The 16,003-nt window shown below is 33.5% G+C and overlaps 2 protein-coding genes across 3 annotated transcripts; one reads left to right on the top strand and one right to left on the bottom strand.

Annotated features, from left to right (window-relative positions):
• Positions 1–622: 622 nt before the first annotated feature.
• Positions 623–9,385, top strand: LOC125061800. The gene is made up of 4 exons (XM_047667399.1): positions 623–885; positions 1,018–1,161; positions 2,003–2,125; positions 9,176–9,385. The coding sequence occupies exons 1-4, from the start codon at positions 862–864 to the stop codon at positions 9,308–9,310; spliced, it is 426 nt and encodes a 141-aa protein (XP_047523355.1). The 5' UTR covers positions 623–861; the 3' UTR covers positions 9,311–9,385.
• LOC125061797 lies at positions 9,332–15,899 on the bottom strand. 2 transcript variants are annotated; one of them, XM_047667396.1, is made up of 5 exons: positions 15,716–15,899; positions 13,723–15,636; positions 12,472–12,641; positions 10,735–10,926; positions 9,332–9,580 (listed from the first exon to the last, which is right to left on the bottom strand). In XM_047667396.1, exons 1-5 carry the CDS (start codon positions 15,804–15,806, stop codon positions 9,341–9,343), a joined length of 2,607 nt encoding a protein of 868 aa, XP_047523352.1. In that variant the 5' UTR covers positions 15,807–15,899; the 3' UTR covers positions 9,332–9,340. The 2 variants fall into 2 exon arrangements, with proteins under 2 accessions (XP_047523352.1, XP_047523353.1); XM_047667397.1 differs by lacking the exon at positions 15,716–15,899 and having other exon boundaries at positions 13,723–15,047; positions 15,376–15,538.
• Positions 15,900–16,003: the final 104 nt, after the last annotated feature.

Raw genomic sequence — 16,003 nt, forward strand, 5'->3', positions numbered from 1 at the left:
AAATTAAATGATATACGTTTTTAGTATTGATATTTAAAATGACTAGCATTGCATGGAAAACTAAAACTATATTTACTATAAAACACAATTTTATTGGGAATATTCAAATCCTGCGAAAGAAACGAAATATTCTATCAAATAAAACAAAGTTTAGGCTATTATACCTGTTAACTATTCGGAAAAAATATATAATAGAAATAAAAATGAGTAATTGCATGAAGTATCAAGACAATAAATCATACTAACCTAAGAAATTCAATGTCATTCTGTGTTGCCATCCGAAAGTTTTCAAAATTCAATTATCTTCCTTCATTAGCCAGACTCTAGCACTATTTTAGCCAAATTGTTTGAACTAAGGAAAACGTAATAATAAAGTGTACATCAGTTTGAATGTCTTAGTTCAAATTCTTTAATAAAATAATATCCAAACATTTTTGTTTTATTTTCCTAATCCATAATTGACTCAATAGTCAATAGGGTATATAACAAACAAACAATATGTCCCTTCGTTTTCTGTTTTAGTGCGGGTTCTATAAGTTCTTACTCTAAGATTAACCCAACTCCTTGGTTTTGAATGTTTAGTCTATGTACTTGAATGTTTTTGCCGATTAGCGAAACAACAATTAACATTTTACAAATCACCACACACGCTGTTATGCTGATAAAGAAATTGTGTATAGAACAAAATAGATATTGTTTTCATTTTGCATTGTGTTTAAAAGGAATTGTAATTTGAAACTTAGTGGCATTGCTGTTAGTTCTGAGTGTTGGTCGTTATTATTAAATTCACAACGATTTTTGTTCAGTTATATGCACAAATTAGTAATAGTTTGAATATATTTTAAGTGGAAATCTTGTAAAATGGGCTGCTTTTGGTCAGACGAGGTAACCTTAGCTTAAAAGTTTTTACGTATCCATCATTGTATCCATCATTGCTCAAGATATATACAAGTATTCTTAAATTAAAGATATAAATAAAATGCTATGTCAAAGCATTTGGAAATTGTTTTTTTTTAGAATCACGAGACGTGCCGACATTGCAATAGAAAAGCAGTTAATAATTTGATTATTGTGAATGAATGCTGCCAAATATGTCATGAATGGGTGACAAGACAAGAAAGTTCTGGAAGTCGGGTTGGTCTTCAAAGGCGTTCTAATTTTGTAAGTATTTTGTAACGAAGATCTATGGGCCTATATCTAGATCTTGGCGTCATTGTTTCTAGATGATTTTCTCTTAATATTTGGTGATCAGCCCTTTGTGCCTAACACGCGCTCGACTTTTGGGGTCAGAGGGTGTTGTTTCCTCTTATTTTCCTTCTGGCTCATACGGAGCCGGTGTCAATTGTGCATCGGAACTGAAAAGTCCTCAAAAACAAAGTTTTTATAATTAAAATATGTAAATGTTTTTCTCTATCTAAATGTAGGATCTTTTCTTTAAAAAAATATATATTTTAATGTTAAATTTTTATTTATAACTTTAATATCAATCTTTAATTTGGTAAAAAGTAAAATAATAAAAGTTTGAAATAAATTCACAAGATCCAACGTGGGAGGAAATGAGATAGGAAGCATTATACAGTGTATAAACTTTTAATTAAGTGTAGTACGAAGTTTTCACTTCAAAAAGTTTCTATAACTAATGATTTGTAAATAAAATTGATAAATAATCTAATTTTATAATTAAACTACTTACTTGACTTACTTATTTTATTTTCATCAAATCTGTTTTTTTATTTCAGAAATGTTCAAATACACACTAGTTTATACACTGTATAATGCCTCCTATCTCACTCTCTCCCACGCCAAATCCTATAATTTATGTGTCTGTCTCTTTTTACTGTCGCTTTCTCACTCTCTCCCACGCCAAATCCTATTAATTTATGTGTCTGTCTCTTTTTACGATGCATCCGGTTTGAAATCACAACGATATTAAAGAAGTTTCACTTCAAAATCGTTTTTTTTTAATAATCGATTGTTTTCTTAGCTTATATCTAAATTACAGGGTCCATATTATGGTGAATACAAATGCCGGAGTTGCGGGCGATACTGGAATAGCAGACTTTGTTGGCCAAAGTCATACCAAATGTGTAAAAGGTGTAAAATACCAGTCTACGCATACAATTACGTGAGTATTTACGTCTTGGTGTAGAGCAGGGGTCTCCAAACTTTCCAGCCTTAGGGCCATACTGATTACTCCAGTAAGTTCCGAGGGCCAAAACCATATGTCATTATGCTTGTTATACGTTATGTTTTTATCACAAAAACAATAACAATAAGTTATGAGTTATGTTATGAGTAGTTAGCCCATGACCATATCAATGTAGATGTCATATTAATAATTATTCAACATAAAATTAGAATACTTCAGTAAACTAAATTTAATTTGCTATAAAAAATATTGGTTGTTTGTAAAGTAGGTTTACGATCGAGATGTTTACGTGATAACGTCTTATTGGTGATATAAGTTTTTGGGAAGTAAGGAATTAATGAAGATAACAATTTTTTCAAATTTCAAATTACATCTATCGTTTTATTCACACTTTTGATGATAAATTTCGGGTGTAAAATGACAAGTTTACTTATTCGACTATGATATACATTTTTCTTCATACATTCACGGAATGACTGGCAGCGCTCGAGATGAGACGGCAGATCGGTCCGTCTCTCTCTCGTTATACCTGCGATCGCGCTCGTGAGGTTTTGGTGTGACACAAGTTTCTGAACATGTCACCCGACTAAAACGATTTTAAAGACGTTATCACGTCAAAAATATGTTCTCTAAAAGGAGTTTTCAAGTATGCTAGTTCGCCGCGGGCCGGACAAAATCTGTCCAGGCCCTCGGGCCGTAGTTTGGAGACCCCTGGTGTAGAGTTACGGTGTGTCTAGGTCCAGGCATGGCCTCCAAATACTCTGAGAACTGAAACTAATGCTCGGCGCATTTGAATCCTGTGCAGCGATAGATTTCATTAAATTATTGGCAACCGTTGATAAGGCTGACGCGAGTTAAAGTTTGGTGGAGGTTAAAACTTTAATTAATCTCTTAACTAAAGCTAGGTGTTCCGTGCCCGTTCGATCAAATGACTATATACAGACCAACATTACTTTCACTAAAATAAATCAAATTCAGAAGCGCAGTTCACGACGCCCTCACAATCTAAATCTATCTAAGTTTAGAACCAATTACGGTAAAAAAACATTGAGCGTTGGGGGAGTGCTGCGGTATAATAGACTACCAGAAAATATAAAAGTGCAGACAGCCTGGCAATATTTAAATTAAGACTAAAATACCATCTCTCAATCCCAGTTCTCTACGTAAATGGGATCCTCCCAAGTTCTACTTCGTTAATTCAGCTCTTCAATGACCCACGACGTGCTAAATTGTATCTTTAGTATATAAGTTCTCATGTAAGTGACTATTGTCTGTTATGAGAATAAATGTCTTTGAATTCCCCTTTCGGGTAGTGTGCTGGTTCCTGCTAATACAGAAAGGTACAGGGGCCCTTAGCCCTTGATGAGGGTTGAAAGGCTCAAGTCTCAGCGTGACTAATCGTTTAAAACAGGGGCTTATAACATAAAATTAGAGGGTTACGACTAGGGATGTGAAAAAAAAATCGATTTTAATCGATTTTTTACGCGATTTTTATATTTAAAATAATCAATTATTTTTGACGTGATAACGTCTTTAAAATCGTTTTAGTCGGGTGACATGTTCAGAAACTTGTGTCACACCAAAACCTCACGAGCGCGATCGCAGGTATAACGAGAGAGAGACGGACCGATCTCCCGTCTCATCTCGAGCGCTGCCAGTCATTCCGTGAATGTATGAAGAAAAATGTATATCATAGTCGAATAAGTAAACTTGTCATTTTACACCCGAAATTTATCATCAAAAGTGTGAATAAAACGATAGATGTAATTTAAAATTTGTTATTGTTAAAAAAAAATTAAAAAATTGTTATCTTCATTAATTCCTTACTTCCCAAAAACTTATATCACCAATAAGACGTTATCACGTAAACATCTCGATCGTAAACCTACTTTACAAACAACCAATATTTTTATAATTGAAAATCTATTATAGTCGATTTTTTATCTGCCACCTCCCGACATTATCTCTGGTCTTTTATGACCCGGACCTCGAACTATTAGGGATATTCGATATACAATGATGTTTACAATGCGATACATTGAATCCGATTCTTTGAAGATGTATTGATATACTCGATGCATTGATGTTATTTTGTAAAACATCGAAAGGATGATAAAACCAGTTAATTTTACAAAAGTCAAGTTTGAATGGAACACTATAATTAAAAAGTAAAATCAATTAATTCAGCAGCACAAGACTAAATACAATTAAAAAGACAACAAAAATACTGCAATGTGCTACTGAAAAGGCATACACTCAGCATTTATCAAATTTCACCAAAATCTATCAAAACGAGATTTTGAGAAAAGTTACGAGAGTTATCTTCGATTTTGATTCTTCTTAAACGTTAATTTGTGTTCATAAATTGTTTTGTTTATTTTTAATTTAAAAAAGAAATGAAAAATAAAATATTTAGGGTGTTTATTTTGAAGTTAATTCAAAAATTAGGAAAAAATCGATTAATAAAAAAAATCGATTATTTATTAATCGATTTTCCATGCTAAAAAAATAATCGATTATTAAAAAATCGATTTTTTTATGCAGAATGTCACCTCCCTAGTTACGACGCTAGAACAAAAAACTATTATGGGTTCTTACAACTAAGAGTCGATTCGACCAAACAAGAGTAACTCTTAATCTTAGAATAACTCGTCAGTTAATCGAGAGTAAATCAATTTACGTTTTACCAACTACAAATTCTAAGAATAGTGGGCTTATTCGGGAATTGCTACTATACCGCCGCTTCGCACGGAATAACAGCTATTCCTAGAATAATTTAATGGCGTCAGTCAGTCCAATCAGCTGATTTATGTCATTTCACAAATATGTATTCTGTGTTTTAATTTCAAGTCAACGCAACGCACTAAATTAATAGTCTAGCATTGTATAATGAAACGTTTAAACAATTTATTACTTATTTATTTGTTTTTAGATTTTTTATTTTCTATAATATTAGAATGAAATTCAACTGGTCTCAACAGAAGTTCCTTTTTAGACGAAAGCCTCAAACAAACAAGAAATAAAAACTTTTTGTTGTCGTTTGACACCTGTTAAAAGCTACTTTTTCACACTATAATACGGCAAAATCGAGTTGACATGATGTATGCTCTTACACTGTCCCGTTGTAGAACAACATTTATTTGCCGAGTTTTATTTTCGTTCACCATTCTCTTGCTATTCGCGTATTGTTATTCCTAGCACAATTATACTCGAGATTAAAATCATGGAATAGATTATTCTTGGTATAGTTACTCGTGTATAAATTGAAGTTTGGTCGAATCGACCCTTAGTGACATGTCTGTTACGATAACGGATACACGATAACGGATTGGACCTTATCGGGAACGGGAATGTTATTCTACAAGTGTATAAAAAACTAAAGGGCATGTTTATTACTAGCAAAACTGACGTTTTACAATTTCTTGTCTTCAAGTGTAAGATGATTAACATTTGCGCTTCTAATTATTAACTAAGATATTTATCGTAACTTAACTAATGTTAGGTAACATAACTAGTTGAGGGTGAGCGATACACCTACAGCTGACAAGAATATTATTGTAAAAGTGTGAATATGTGTAAGGGCCGATTTACATTATCTTAGTGTTTAGGAGAGTGCTTTAGTACAACTTGAAAGGCAAGTTCTTTAGTGCTTTAGTGCGTTGCGAGTGAACGTTTACATTTCTTCCAGTAGAGTATCGTTACAGCGCCACAATGAACGCGCAACGACGTCGGCAAATACGCTCTATTCTACGCAAAATACTAACTGTAGTTATGGAACAAATAGAAGACGAGATTTTATTCGAAATAAATAAACTAAATATAAATAATAAACAAAATAGCTTCTTTTAAGGCAGTGTATGCCGAATGCCTAGCCTGTTTGTTTTTGTATAAATTGTTTTTAACGTTCCACAAACATTCGTGAACAACATATTCAGACACAAATTTGATAGTTGTATCTTCCGACCATTTAGCCATCTTTAAAAATCAAAAAACACGCACGCGGTTCACGGCACTTGTGCACTCTCCTAAAGATTTTACTAAATTACGTGTTTACACACAACGAGGGAAGATCTCGGGGGGTGCGCGGGCGCGGGAGGGGTATCACTTGAAACAAAAATAAAAAGCGATTCTATTTTGATTCAACTTGAAAGTCAAGTAGAACCGTACTAAAGCAAGTAGCGTTTACATGTTTCAACTAAAGTACTATCCTAAAGCACTCTGCTAAACACTAAGATAATGTAAATCGGCCATAAGATATGAAGTGCTGTCTTCATTTCTCGCTTCCTCCCAAAGTGGCGAAGACTCAAGCGTAATTATCGTGGTAAGCCTGTCCGATAGCTTTCATAAAATCCCACCAATCCCTTAAACCTCGGATCCTACCCGTATCCCTTGGTCCAGACAACCCGTACATATGTGTTAGGGAAAAACTATACTTAGCGATTGGGTCTTAGAGTTACTGGAGTTCCTTAGAGTTTATTGCCAGTTCTTCTCTTACGTTCTACGCCCTTGATTCCGAAACTGGCAATAAATGTAAAATTAGAATCATTAAATGTATTTTTTTTTGACGTTCAAATTCAAATATCATTTATTCACGTAGGTAACACAATGTACACTTGTGATGCGTCATTAAAGAAATACATATTAATTTTACATTTACTGCCAGTTCTCAAATCAAGGGCGTAGAACGGAAGAGAAGAACTGGCAATAAACTCTCCGCCACTCTTTTTAATCGCCATGTCTTTTTTTTTTTACACAACGTTTGTAAGGAGCTGCAACTGCACCATGTTCCACATGACATCTTAAGTAATTAATAATAATAACATAAATTAAAAACAAAGACTTGTCCCCTATCAGCGGGAGGCATGGTGATTTCACCATGCCTCCCGCTTCACTTACATTCTAGTGGGAACAACACGCAAACACATAGTCGAAATAATTAACATCATAAGTGTGCATTGTGTTACCTACATAAATGATTTTTTGACTTTGACTTGATTTCCCTCCGTAACTACCAAACTGCGGCACGTCTCGCCCTTCTCAACACGCAGTCCGTTTCCAAGCGGCCCGAAGCAAGGGTTGACGTGATGCTGAAGTATTGTTCGGTTGTTCTGTTAGGCTGTTTCTCCACTGCTCCGGTCCGGCAAACGTTAATTACCGATCCGATTTAGAAACTCGCAACAGTACTTACGTGCTTCTCCACTACTCCGACATCCGGTTTTTAACGATCTAGATAACTTGCTAGATCGGAAAGCGGTGTTTTATCGGTCTAAGTATATCCATGTATCAAAGAGGGTATAAATTATTATTCACAGGTTTATTTATAGTTTGTTTAATTTGAAAGAATCTGGATAACCTGGACCAAACCAAATTATGTTGCTATTTATTTATATTTTTATACCATAGTATTAGTGAACTATTTATTAAGAAGATTATAATAAAAAAGAAGATTAATATAAAATTAAGTGTATGAGTTGTAGTTAATATAAGTGTTGCATGATACAAGTATCGATTATTGTCGGATCGGATATAGTGGAGAAGCGCAATCCGGCCTTCCGATATTTTTCACATGACTCATTCCGGTATCCGACGCCGGACCGGAGCTGTGGAGAAAGGGCCTAAGGGTGGTACAATCGTAAGTTCGCATATTCTGCCACACACAACATGTGCGCATTTAACATTCACTCGAACGGTGATGGAAAACATCGTGAGAAAACCGGCTAGTCTTAGACCCTAAAATTCGACGGCATATCAGGCACAGGACGCTGATCACCTACTTGCCTATTACATTGACAAATGATCATGAAACAGATAAAGATATCGGCCCAGCTTTGCGATTCTGTAACTGACTTTTCGAACTCGCACAGCGGCGGTCGCGCTCAAATCAGTCGTGAAGCAGTAATTTTTTACGTTTTGGCATTCTGATGAGATGGGAGCTTGTAGTTTATTGTTTTATCAGAATGCCAAATCACAGTGCGACAGTAGTATTTCCGTAATATTTATCGACTTCAGCATTTCGTGTTTACCACGGCCCACCGCTCATATTTCGCATTGTTTTGTTTCGCGCTGTAAGATTTCAATATTAGAGCGGCTTGACCCCCATAGGACAACATTGGTTTTATGAGTTTTGTAAACGAGGAGCTCATTTACCAGACTGAGTGAGGCTTTTCTACGTAATAGCCAGTTCATGTTACGAAGCGTATTATTAGCATGCTCTTGGCTTTTATATGGTACTAGTGGACCTCACAGACGTTGTCCTGCATGATATTTCAAGCTATTAGGATATTAAAGTATGAAAGTACCGACTGCAGCGCCACCTGCCGGGCTGATTTGTGAATCTAAACCATTCCCAGATCCCCTTGAACACACACAAAAAATTTCATCAAAATCGGTCCAGTCGTTTGAGAGAAGTTCAGTGACATACACACTCACAGAAGAATTATATATATAAAGATTGCCATGTTAAACGTTTGTCCACGTGTATGCCCAAGTGATTACGTCGCTAGTTTTATAATTACTGTTGACGTAATCACCAAACAAGAAAGCCCCCCCCCCCTCCCTCCCCCATAGTGCTTACGTAATACATGAACGGTCCCTTGAATTATATCAATAATCATATACATAATATATATTTTTTACACGCTTTATATTAGCTTCACCTGTATGTATGTAACCGACTCCTTCGGACTCGTTTTTGGCCCACTTTAAACGGACAGATTTTATTCAAATTTTGCGCACCTGTCAAAGATCCATGACAATGCAATAATCCGAAAAATAAAAAAAATAACTAAAAAATAAATAATAGTTAAAAAAAACTAAAAACACGGTTTTAAAGCACATCAAACTAAAAACTGTGCCATATTTTTCGTCTATAGAGCAACCCACGCTTTTTCACAATAATACCAGTATTTTTTGTTCATTACCATTTTCAGCCTAAATTAGGAATTATTTTTCACTTTTTAGTTTGATGTGCTTTAAAAGCGTGTTTTTTTAAACTATTATTTATTACTTTTAATATATTGTTTTCAGAGAGAATTACGAGATTCAGATCTATCTAAACAGGAGGATAAGGAGCATGCGAGTGATTTATGCCAAAAATGCAAAGAATTGGGACATTATTGTAGATTCACTCGCAAGAAAGGAAAATCATTCAAGAATTTCTAAACGAGAGAAACCACTTTATATAAAAAATATTTAATCAATACCAAAAATATGTTTATTAATAAAATCTGAAAACGTTTTGTTTTTTATTTTGTGACTCAACGAATTCCATATTGATGAATAATCATTATTTTCCGCCATATAAGTGAAAATTGGCAAAACTTTGCTCGAATATACATCAATATCGTCGCTGACAAAATTTTCTAATAGAATTAATTTTTCCATGACATCCTTGATTTGATTTTCATCCATTTCTTTCTTCAAATAATGGCACTGAAACAATAAATATTCATGAAAAATGTTTTATCTGAAAAATAAGTACGGCAAAAATTTACTGTATTTTGACTCCCGGTGACCTGTCACAGTTCGCGCCAAGTCTCGCGCACTGTCATGTCAAAGACAACTGCGTCATTTTGGATTTTTTTTTATAGAACAGGAGGCAAAGATATAGACCGAGGGTTAAGACACAGCTACGTATGTTAAAAAAGTATTGGATTTGACAATAGTAAATGTATGGACAAGGTAAATGAACCAACGCCGAGTCATTTCGACGTTAGGGAGTCAGATTGAGTACCGTCACACACTTAGGGAGCGTTCAAGTATTACGTAACGAATTTTGGGGGGGAGGGGGTCCTTTTGTAAAACGTTACGGTGCGGGGCGGGGGATTGAATTACGCGTTATTGTTAATATTATTTTCGACTTTCCAGTACTTTACACCACATAATGGTAACTTTTAGGTTAAAGAGGTGGTGTAGGTGGTCACTAAACGTTTTACTATTGGGTACAGAAAAACGTTACGGCGCGTTATGTGGGGAGGGGGGTCAAGAATTTCCAAATATTGCGTGACGTAATACTTGAACGCTCCCTTACCCGGTTATTCATAAAAAATAACATTCTTTCGTCATATTTTCATATCATTCTTTTTATGACAGCGTAAACACAATTTGAGAGACAGAGATGAAATTTGTTAATAAATTGCAGTTTTATTTTTAGTCTGTTGGTATTTACAATAAGTGATAAGAAAAAAAAATAGGGGCCTCATACCCTAGCGGTCTTATTAAGTGGCAGCTAGGTGAGGGGTACCGGGTTCGATTCCCGGTTCGAGAGCAAGTTTTAATTTAATTTAAATTTGTTTTCGGCCTTTGGGAGGGTTGTGCGGTACCAGGCCAGTGCCTAAACCGTACATGGAGGACATGGTCGAAGTTCTAAGGCAAGCACGAATTATTAAAAATCCTATACTTGACGCTGGCTAATGCACAAACCGTGCCAGAGCCATTTAAAAAAAAAGAAGTGTTTTTCACATAACATTAATTTTAGATATATTTTAACTTGCTTGATCGTAAAAATAATAAGGATTTTTATATCCCCTAAAAAGCACCACAGATTATGGATGGACAATTAAAAAAAGCATAAGGAACAAACTTACCCGAGTTATCTCAATAAAATTGTCAAAACAATACATAAGACACGACCATGTTTTGTCCGTCCTGTGTTTGCTCTCCGCCATGGCGATTAACAACACAGCTTCGTGGAATATATTATATAAATGTCGCTTTGTAAATATTTCCAGATCTTTCCAAATTTGATTCCACTCTTCCGGTGTAGTTGAACACAATACCTATAAAATATAATTAATTAAGAATTTTTTACGAGGGCAATATCGAGGCCGTAACCTCTATTTATTTACAACATATTTACGCCAAATTTAAAAAAAAAATTATTTCTATCCAGTAAGAATAACAACCCTATATCTCGGATTGCATCCGTTTCTTTGATAATACTATGTTTCATCATAGTCAAATAATTCTGACAGATGTTGTAGTTTTTTAACAAAACATAACATTTATTACTAACGAAACACAAAATCATAACAATAAAAAAAATAACAAAAAAAAATATAGGGGCCTCATAGCCTAGCGGTCTTATTAAGTGGCAGCTAGGTGAGGGGTACCGGGTTCGATTCCCGGTTCGAGGGCAAGTTTTAATTTAATTTAAATTTGTTCTCGGCCTTTGGAAGGGTTGTGCGGTACCGGGCGAGTGCCTAAACTGTAATGGAGGACATGGTCGAATTTCTAAAGACAAGCACGAATTATAAAAAATCCTATACTTGACACTGGCTAATGCACAAATCGTGCCAGAGCCATAAAAAAAAATATGGAAAGAAAAAAGGTCCTACGTCTGAATTTGTTGCTTAGGGTCCGTCAAGAAGCCAACTACTAATTTGTTTGTCAATCCACGTAATCAAGAAATAAGAACGATTGCCGAATTTCTTCAATATTAATTTATTTTAAGTTACAATGAATAACTTTTTATAACAATCAATACTATCAAATACTTTTTAATTTATAGATCTAATTTTACCGCTTAAATTTGACATTCAAAAATTCAAAAATCATTTATTCACGTAGGTAACACAATGTACACTTGTGATGCGTCATTAAAGAAATAAATATTAATGCTTCTAATTTTACATTTACTGCCAGTTCTCAAATCAAGGGCGTAGAACGGAAGAGAAGAACAGGCAATAAACTCTCCGCCACTCTTTTTAATCGCCATGTTTTTTTTTTACACAACGTTTGTAAAGAGCTGCAACCATTACACCATTAATATTAAATTAAAATAATTAATAAAAAACGACACAATCAATAGAAAAAATGTATTTAGTACATAGAAAGTTTTATTATAAAGCATTATGTAGTTAAATAAAGTATATTTAAATATCCCAAGAAACTCATTTGTACATAATTGAAGAAATGGACATTTTTTTATTTTAAAATGTTGACTGCTTACTTCAGGGTGTCGGTTTCTTGACAGTGTGCGCGCGCATCGTAAAAATTTACTCTCATAATTTTTCCCTACGAGGGGCCTCATAGCCTAGCGGTCTTATTAAGTGGCAGCTAGGTGAGGGGTACCGGGTTCGATTCCCGGTTCGAGGGCAAGTTTTTATTGAATTTAAATTTGTTCTCGGCCTTTGGGAGGGTTGTGCGGTAACGGGCGAGTGCCTAAACCGTACATGGAGGACATGGTCGAATTTCTAAGGCAAAAAGCACGAATTATAAAAATCTTATACTTGACGCTGGCTAATGCACAAACCGTGCCAAGCCATTAAAAAAAAAAAAAAAATCCGTAACGCGCCAAAAGAAGTATAACTTAAGAAACATACCTTTGACAACCTAGCAGTGAGGTGTTCAACATCCATTTCTTTATAAATATGAACACCCGTGATAACTTCAAGGAATGTATCTCCAGGTGGATTCCATAATTGTCTAAAATAGTACAAATTTAATGGGTCTATGTTCCTCAGTTTTACTTTTAACCAATATTGTTCTTTTTCTGAAAAATAAGAAATATATTTAATGCGCAATGTGTATCAACACAGAAAAGATTTGTGTGTGTTAAAGTATTTTTGTGTCGTGATTGATCTGCTATTATGATTTATCAGTAATATATTAATTTTTAAATTATTTTTTTACTATATTTAACAATTAACCATATGTTAATAAGAATAAGGAAGATGTTTAGGCACAAGTAGAAAATTAAATTAATGTATGGGTTTTGTGTTCAACCAAAAAAATTTAACTCTTTTTTACGTTATAGAGAGTCTTTTATAACGAATGACGTTATTAAGAGAGAAAGTCTACTAAGTCGGACTATACATATATTTTTGTTATCATAAATGTTTTATTTCACTTACGTAGAATGTAAGTAAGTTTAAAAATACAGGTATTGAAAAACTCTGGATTTCAAGTAGGTAATAAAATAATTTTTTAAATTAAAAAAACGCGCGATCATCAATTTTATGGATATTTTTTTACACCTTGGATTATATTAGTGCATTTTTGTTAGGGATCTCTATTTTTTTTTAAAATGTAATATAGCTTATGTCAGTCCGTAAAGAACCAGCTTTCTAATGGTGAAATTTTGAACTCGGTCCAATAGTTTTTGTGTGAAAACGTTACGAACATACATACAAAAACACAAAAGTTTATTTTATAATCTTAATACATATATGTATATAAATTACGTGTCACGTTGTTTGTCCGCTATGGACTCCTAAACTACCAAACCGATATCAATCAAATTTGCACACCGTGTGTAGTTAGATCCAACTTTAAAGATAGGATAGCTTACATCTCAATTTATACCCGCAATATTATTTTATTGCAAAATATTTGTTTATTATTTGATAGTCACAATTCTAACAGATGGCGCTGTGTTGAAAGTACCAACGTTTCACATAAGCTACAATTTAATGGCATAACCACCAAAAAAGCATGGTGGTCCCCATGACAGGTGTTCTCCTACCGTTTCCCTTATAGTTTGCTATGTAATAAAACAAAAACCTTAGCCACAGCAACGCTTGGCCGGTCTGCTAGTATTAGTATAGATATATTCATAATTTAATCATAAATACCTGGTATTTGCTGAGAATATGTATCCAGAATGGATGAAAGTAACTCAATTCCATAATGCAGTGTGAGTGGTGACATTGTATGGAACGTTGTAATTTTCCATCTAACTGTTTCCAATACTTGGCCCAACATTGCCATTAGCGGAGCTCGATATTCAACAAGTTCATTCAATGTATATGCTTGAAGTAATAATTTACACTGCATGTGTATGCCAACTATGTTTTTATTTAAAAGACTATTGTATAGACATGGCATTATTACTAAAAGAAACAACTTGGAACCAGGTATGATGTCTGCAGACTTTAGCTTAGTCAAAAACATTATGTAATTTAAGAATTTTTCCTTCATCATATCACTCTCCATCAACTCCTTGGCGACTGTCAAAATACAGCATTCTGTTTCATTGGTATAATATTTATTTGTATACTGTTTCAGATATTCCATTAAATTCACCATCATTTGAGTTTGTTGATTATTTTCAGCGGCCACATGAAAAACTTTGGTAAAGACTTGTTTGGGACTTTGTAAGAATACACAAAGCACTTCCGACATATCTGTGTCCGACGACATAGTTAACTTATTAAATATTTCAATGATAATTTGACTAAAATTTTGAGTTACTAAATTATCATTGAAGCTATCATTAAAATATTCATCTAGAAGCTCAAATTTCTTTTCTGTACTACACTGTTGAAATGCATCTATCAATAATAACTTTACATTTTCATGAACGTCTAATGCATCTGTTATGTGAGCTTTGCATATTTTAAATAATTTACTGCATTCCTCTTCATTTAACACAGATATATTTAACATCAATTGTTCAATAAGAATTGTATCTTTGCACAAATCATTACGATACAATGTAGCTCTAATCCATTTAATTTTTTCATCATTATCATCATCATTAATTATATTATGAACAAGGGTTTCACTGTCTATTTCGTTAATAATTTGTACACAGTCTACAGGTTTACAAGATATGTGCTCTAACATAGAGATTACAGGATGTTCACAAGCAGTGGGAATATTTAGTAAAAAAGTCTGCACTTTATAGCACATTTCTCCAACTGTCACCTGCATAATTTTGTTATCTTCTTCAAACTCACTCCAAGCACAATAAATTTCAAGACTTACTTCCTTAACTAATTCTTTGCATGTGTCCAATAATGCTATATTACAGTTTTCAATGCTTTCTTTAACATCTTTATGAGAACAGTTGTCTATAGTATATGCCTCTAAATTTTTTAAAGATTCTTCTTTATATGACAATTCATAAATTGAATAGGAAGCTGGTAGCTTAAATGTTTGTGTTTTAACATATTCACTGAAACAGTCATTAATTGTTTCAAATAATATGTATAAATTATTACCCACATACTTATATTTGTCATCCTTCGTAATCATTTCAAGTTTTCTATAATTAGGTGGTTCATAAAAATATTTTAAGCAAGTATGAAAATTGTTAACAGCTTGTGTTAATTCTATACTTGTGGTATTGAAAAATATTAATCTGTATATAAATTTATAACATGCAGCAACCAACACTTGAAGGTTTTTTAAACACTGAGTTGGATGAAAATATTTAAAGTGATCTATTAAAAGTTCTGTCAGTTGTAGAGATAGTTGTGGATTGGAATAAATAATAATCTCACCAACAGAACTTCTCATATTTAGTTTCCATAACATTTCATTTAGTAAACACTTTGGGATTGTAGGTATTGTCCATATAACTGAACCAACTCCATCTATTTCAACTAATTCTTGAAGGATTTCCAAATCTGCATTCAGCACTAGATAGAATGCAAATTTTCTTAAAAGATCTCTTTTTATCTCATTCAGGTTCTGGTCAAACTGTTTTTCAGATAAAAACTCTTGTAACGCATTTATGATGGCTTCAAGTTTTTTTTCATTACCTGTAAAATGCGATAAATATTTATAGTGCAAATCATTTAATTGAAAAAAAAATAGAAAGTGAAAAAAACTTTTGTTTACCTCCTCTAGCTGTTATTTTTGTAAAAGGATGCGTATTATCAACTGACAATATGGCTCCTTGTAACGCTACTAATTCCGGAGTAAAATCCATATTTTCACTTAATATTAATTTTAAATGATTAAAATCCAACACAAACGCACAGTGCACACGGACCTGGTGGCCGGTATTTAAGCAATAAACAAAAAAATTTCAATTGTCAATTGTAAAAACTAAAAATGACAAATAAATACTTAATAATATGTAACTTTATTATTATTTATTTATTATTATTACTTATTCACTTTTAT

Source organism: Pieris napi, chromosome 24, assembly GCF_905475465.1.
Source record: "Pieris napi chromosome 24, ilPieNapi1.2, whole genome shotgun sequence".
Classification (NCBI taxonomy): Eukaryota; Metazoa; Arthropoda; class Insecta; order Lepidoptera; family Pieridae; genus Pieris; species Pieris napi.

What these genes read in the sequence shown, in the direction of transcription:
- LOC125061800 (XM_047667399.1), top strand. Translation starts at nt 862, where the DNA reads ATGGGCTGCTTTTGGTCAGACGAG. An exon ending in GCTGCTTTTGGTCAGACGAG is followed by an intron (nt 886 to 1,017) that starts GTAACCTTAGCT and finishes GTTTTTTTTTAG; the next exon opens with AATCACGAGACGTGCCGACA. An exon ending in TTCAAAGGCGTTCTAATTTT is followed by an intron (nt 1,162 to 2,002) that starts GTAAGTATTTTG and finishes TCTAAATTACAG; the next exon opens with GGTCCATATTATGGTGAATA.
- LOC125061797 (XM_047667396.1), bottom strand. Translation starts at nt 15,806, where the DNA reads ATGGATTTTACTCCGGAATTAGTAGCGTTACAAGGAGCCATATTGTCA. An exon ending in ATATTCTCAGCAAATACCAG is followed by an intron (nt 12,642 to 13,722) that starts GTATTTATGATT and finishes CTTATTTTTCAG; the next exon opens with AAAAAGAACAATATTGGTTA. An exon ending in TCACTGCTAGGTTGTCAAAG is followed by an intron (nt 10,927 to 12,471) that starts GTATGTTTCTTA and finishes TATATTTTATAG; the next exon opens with GTATTGTGTTCAACTACACC.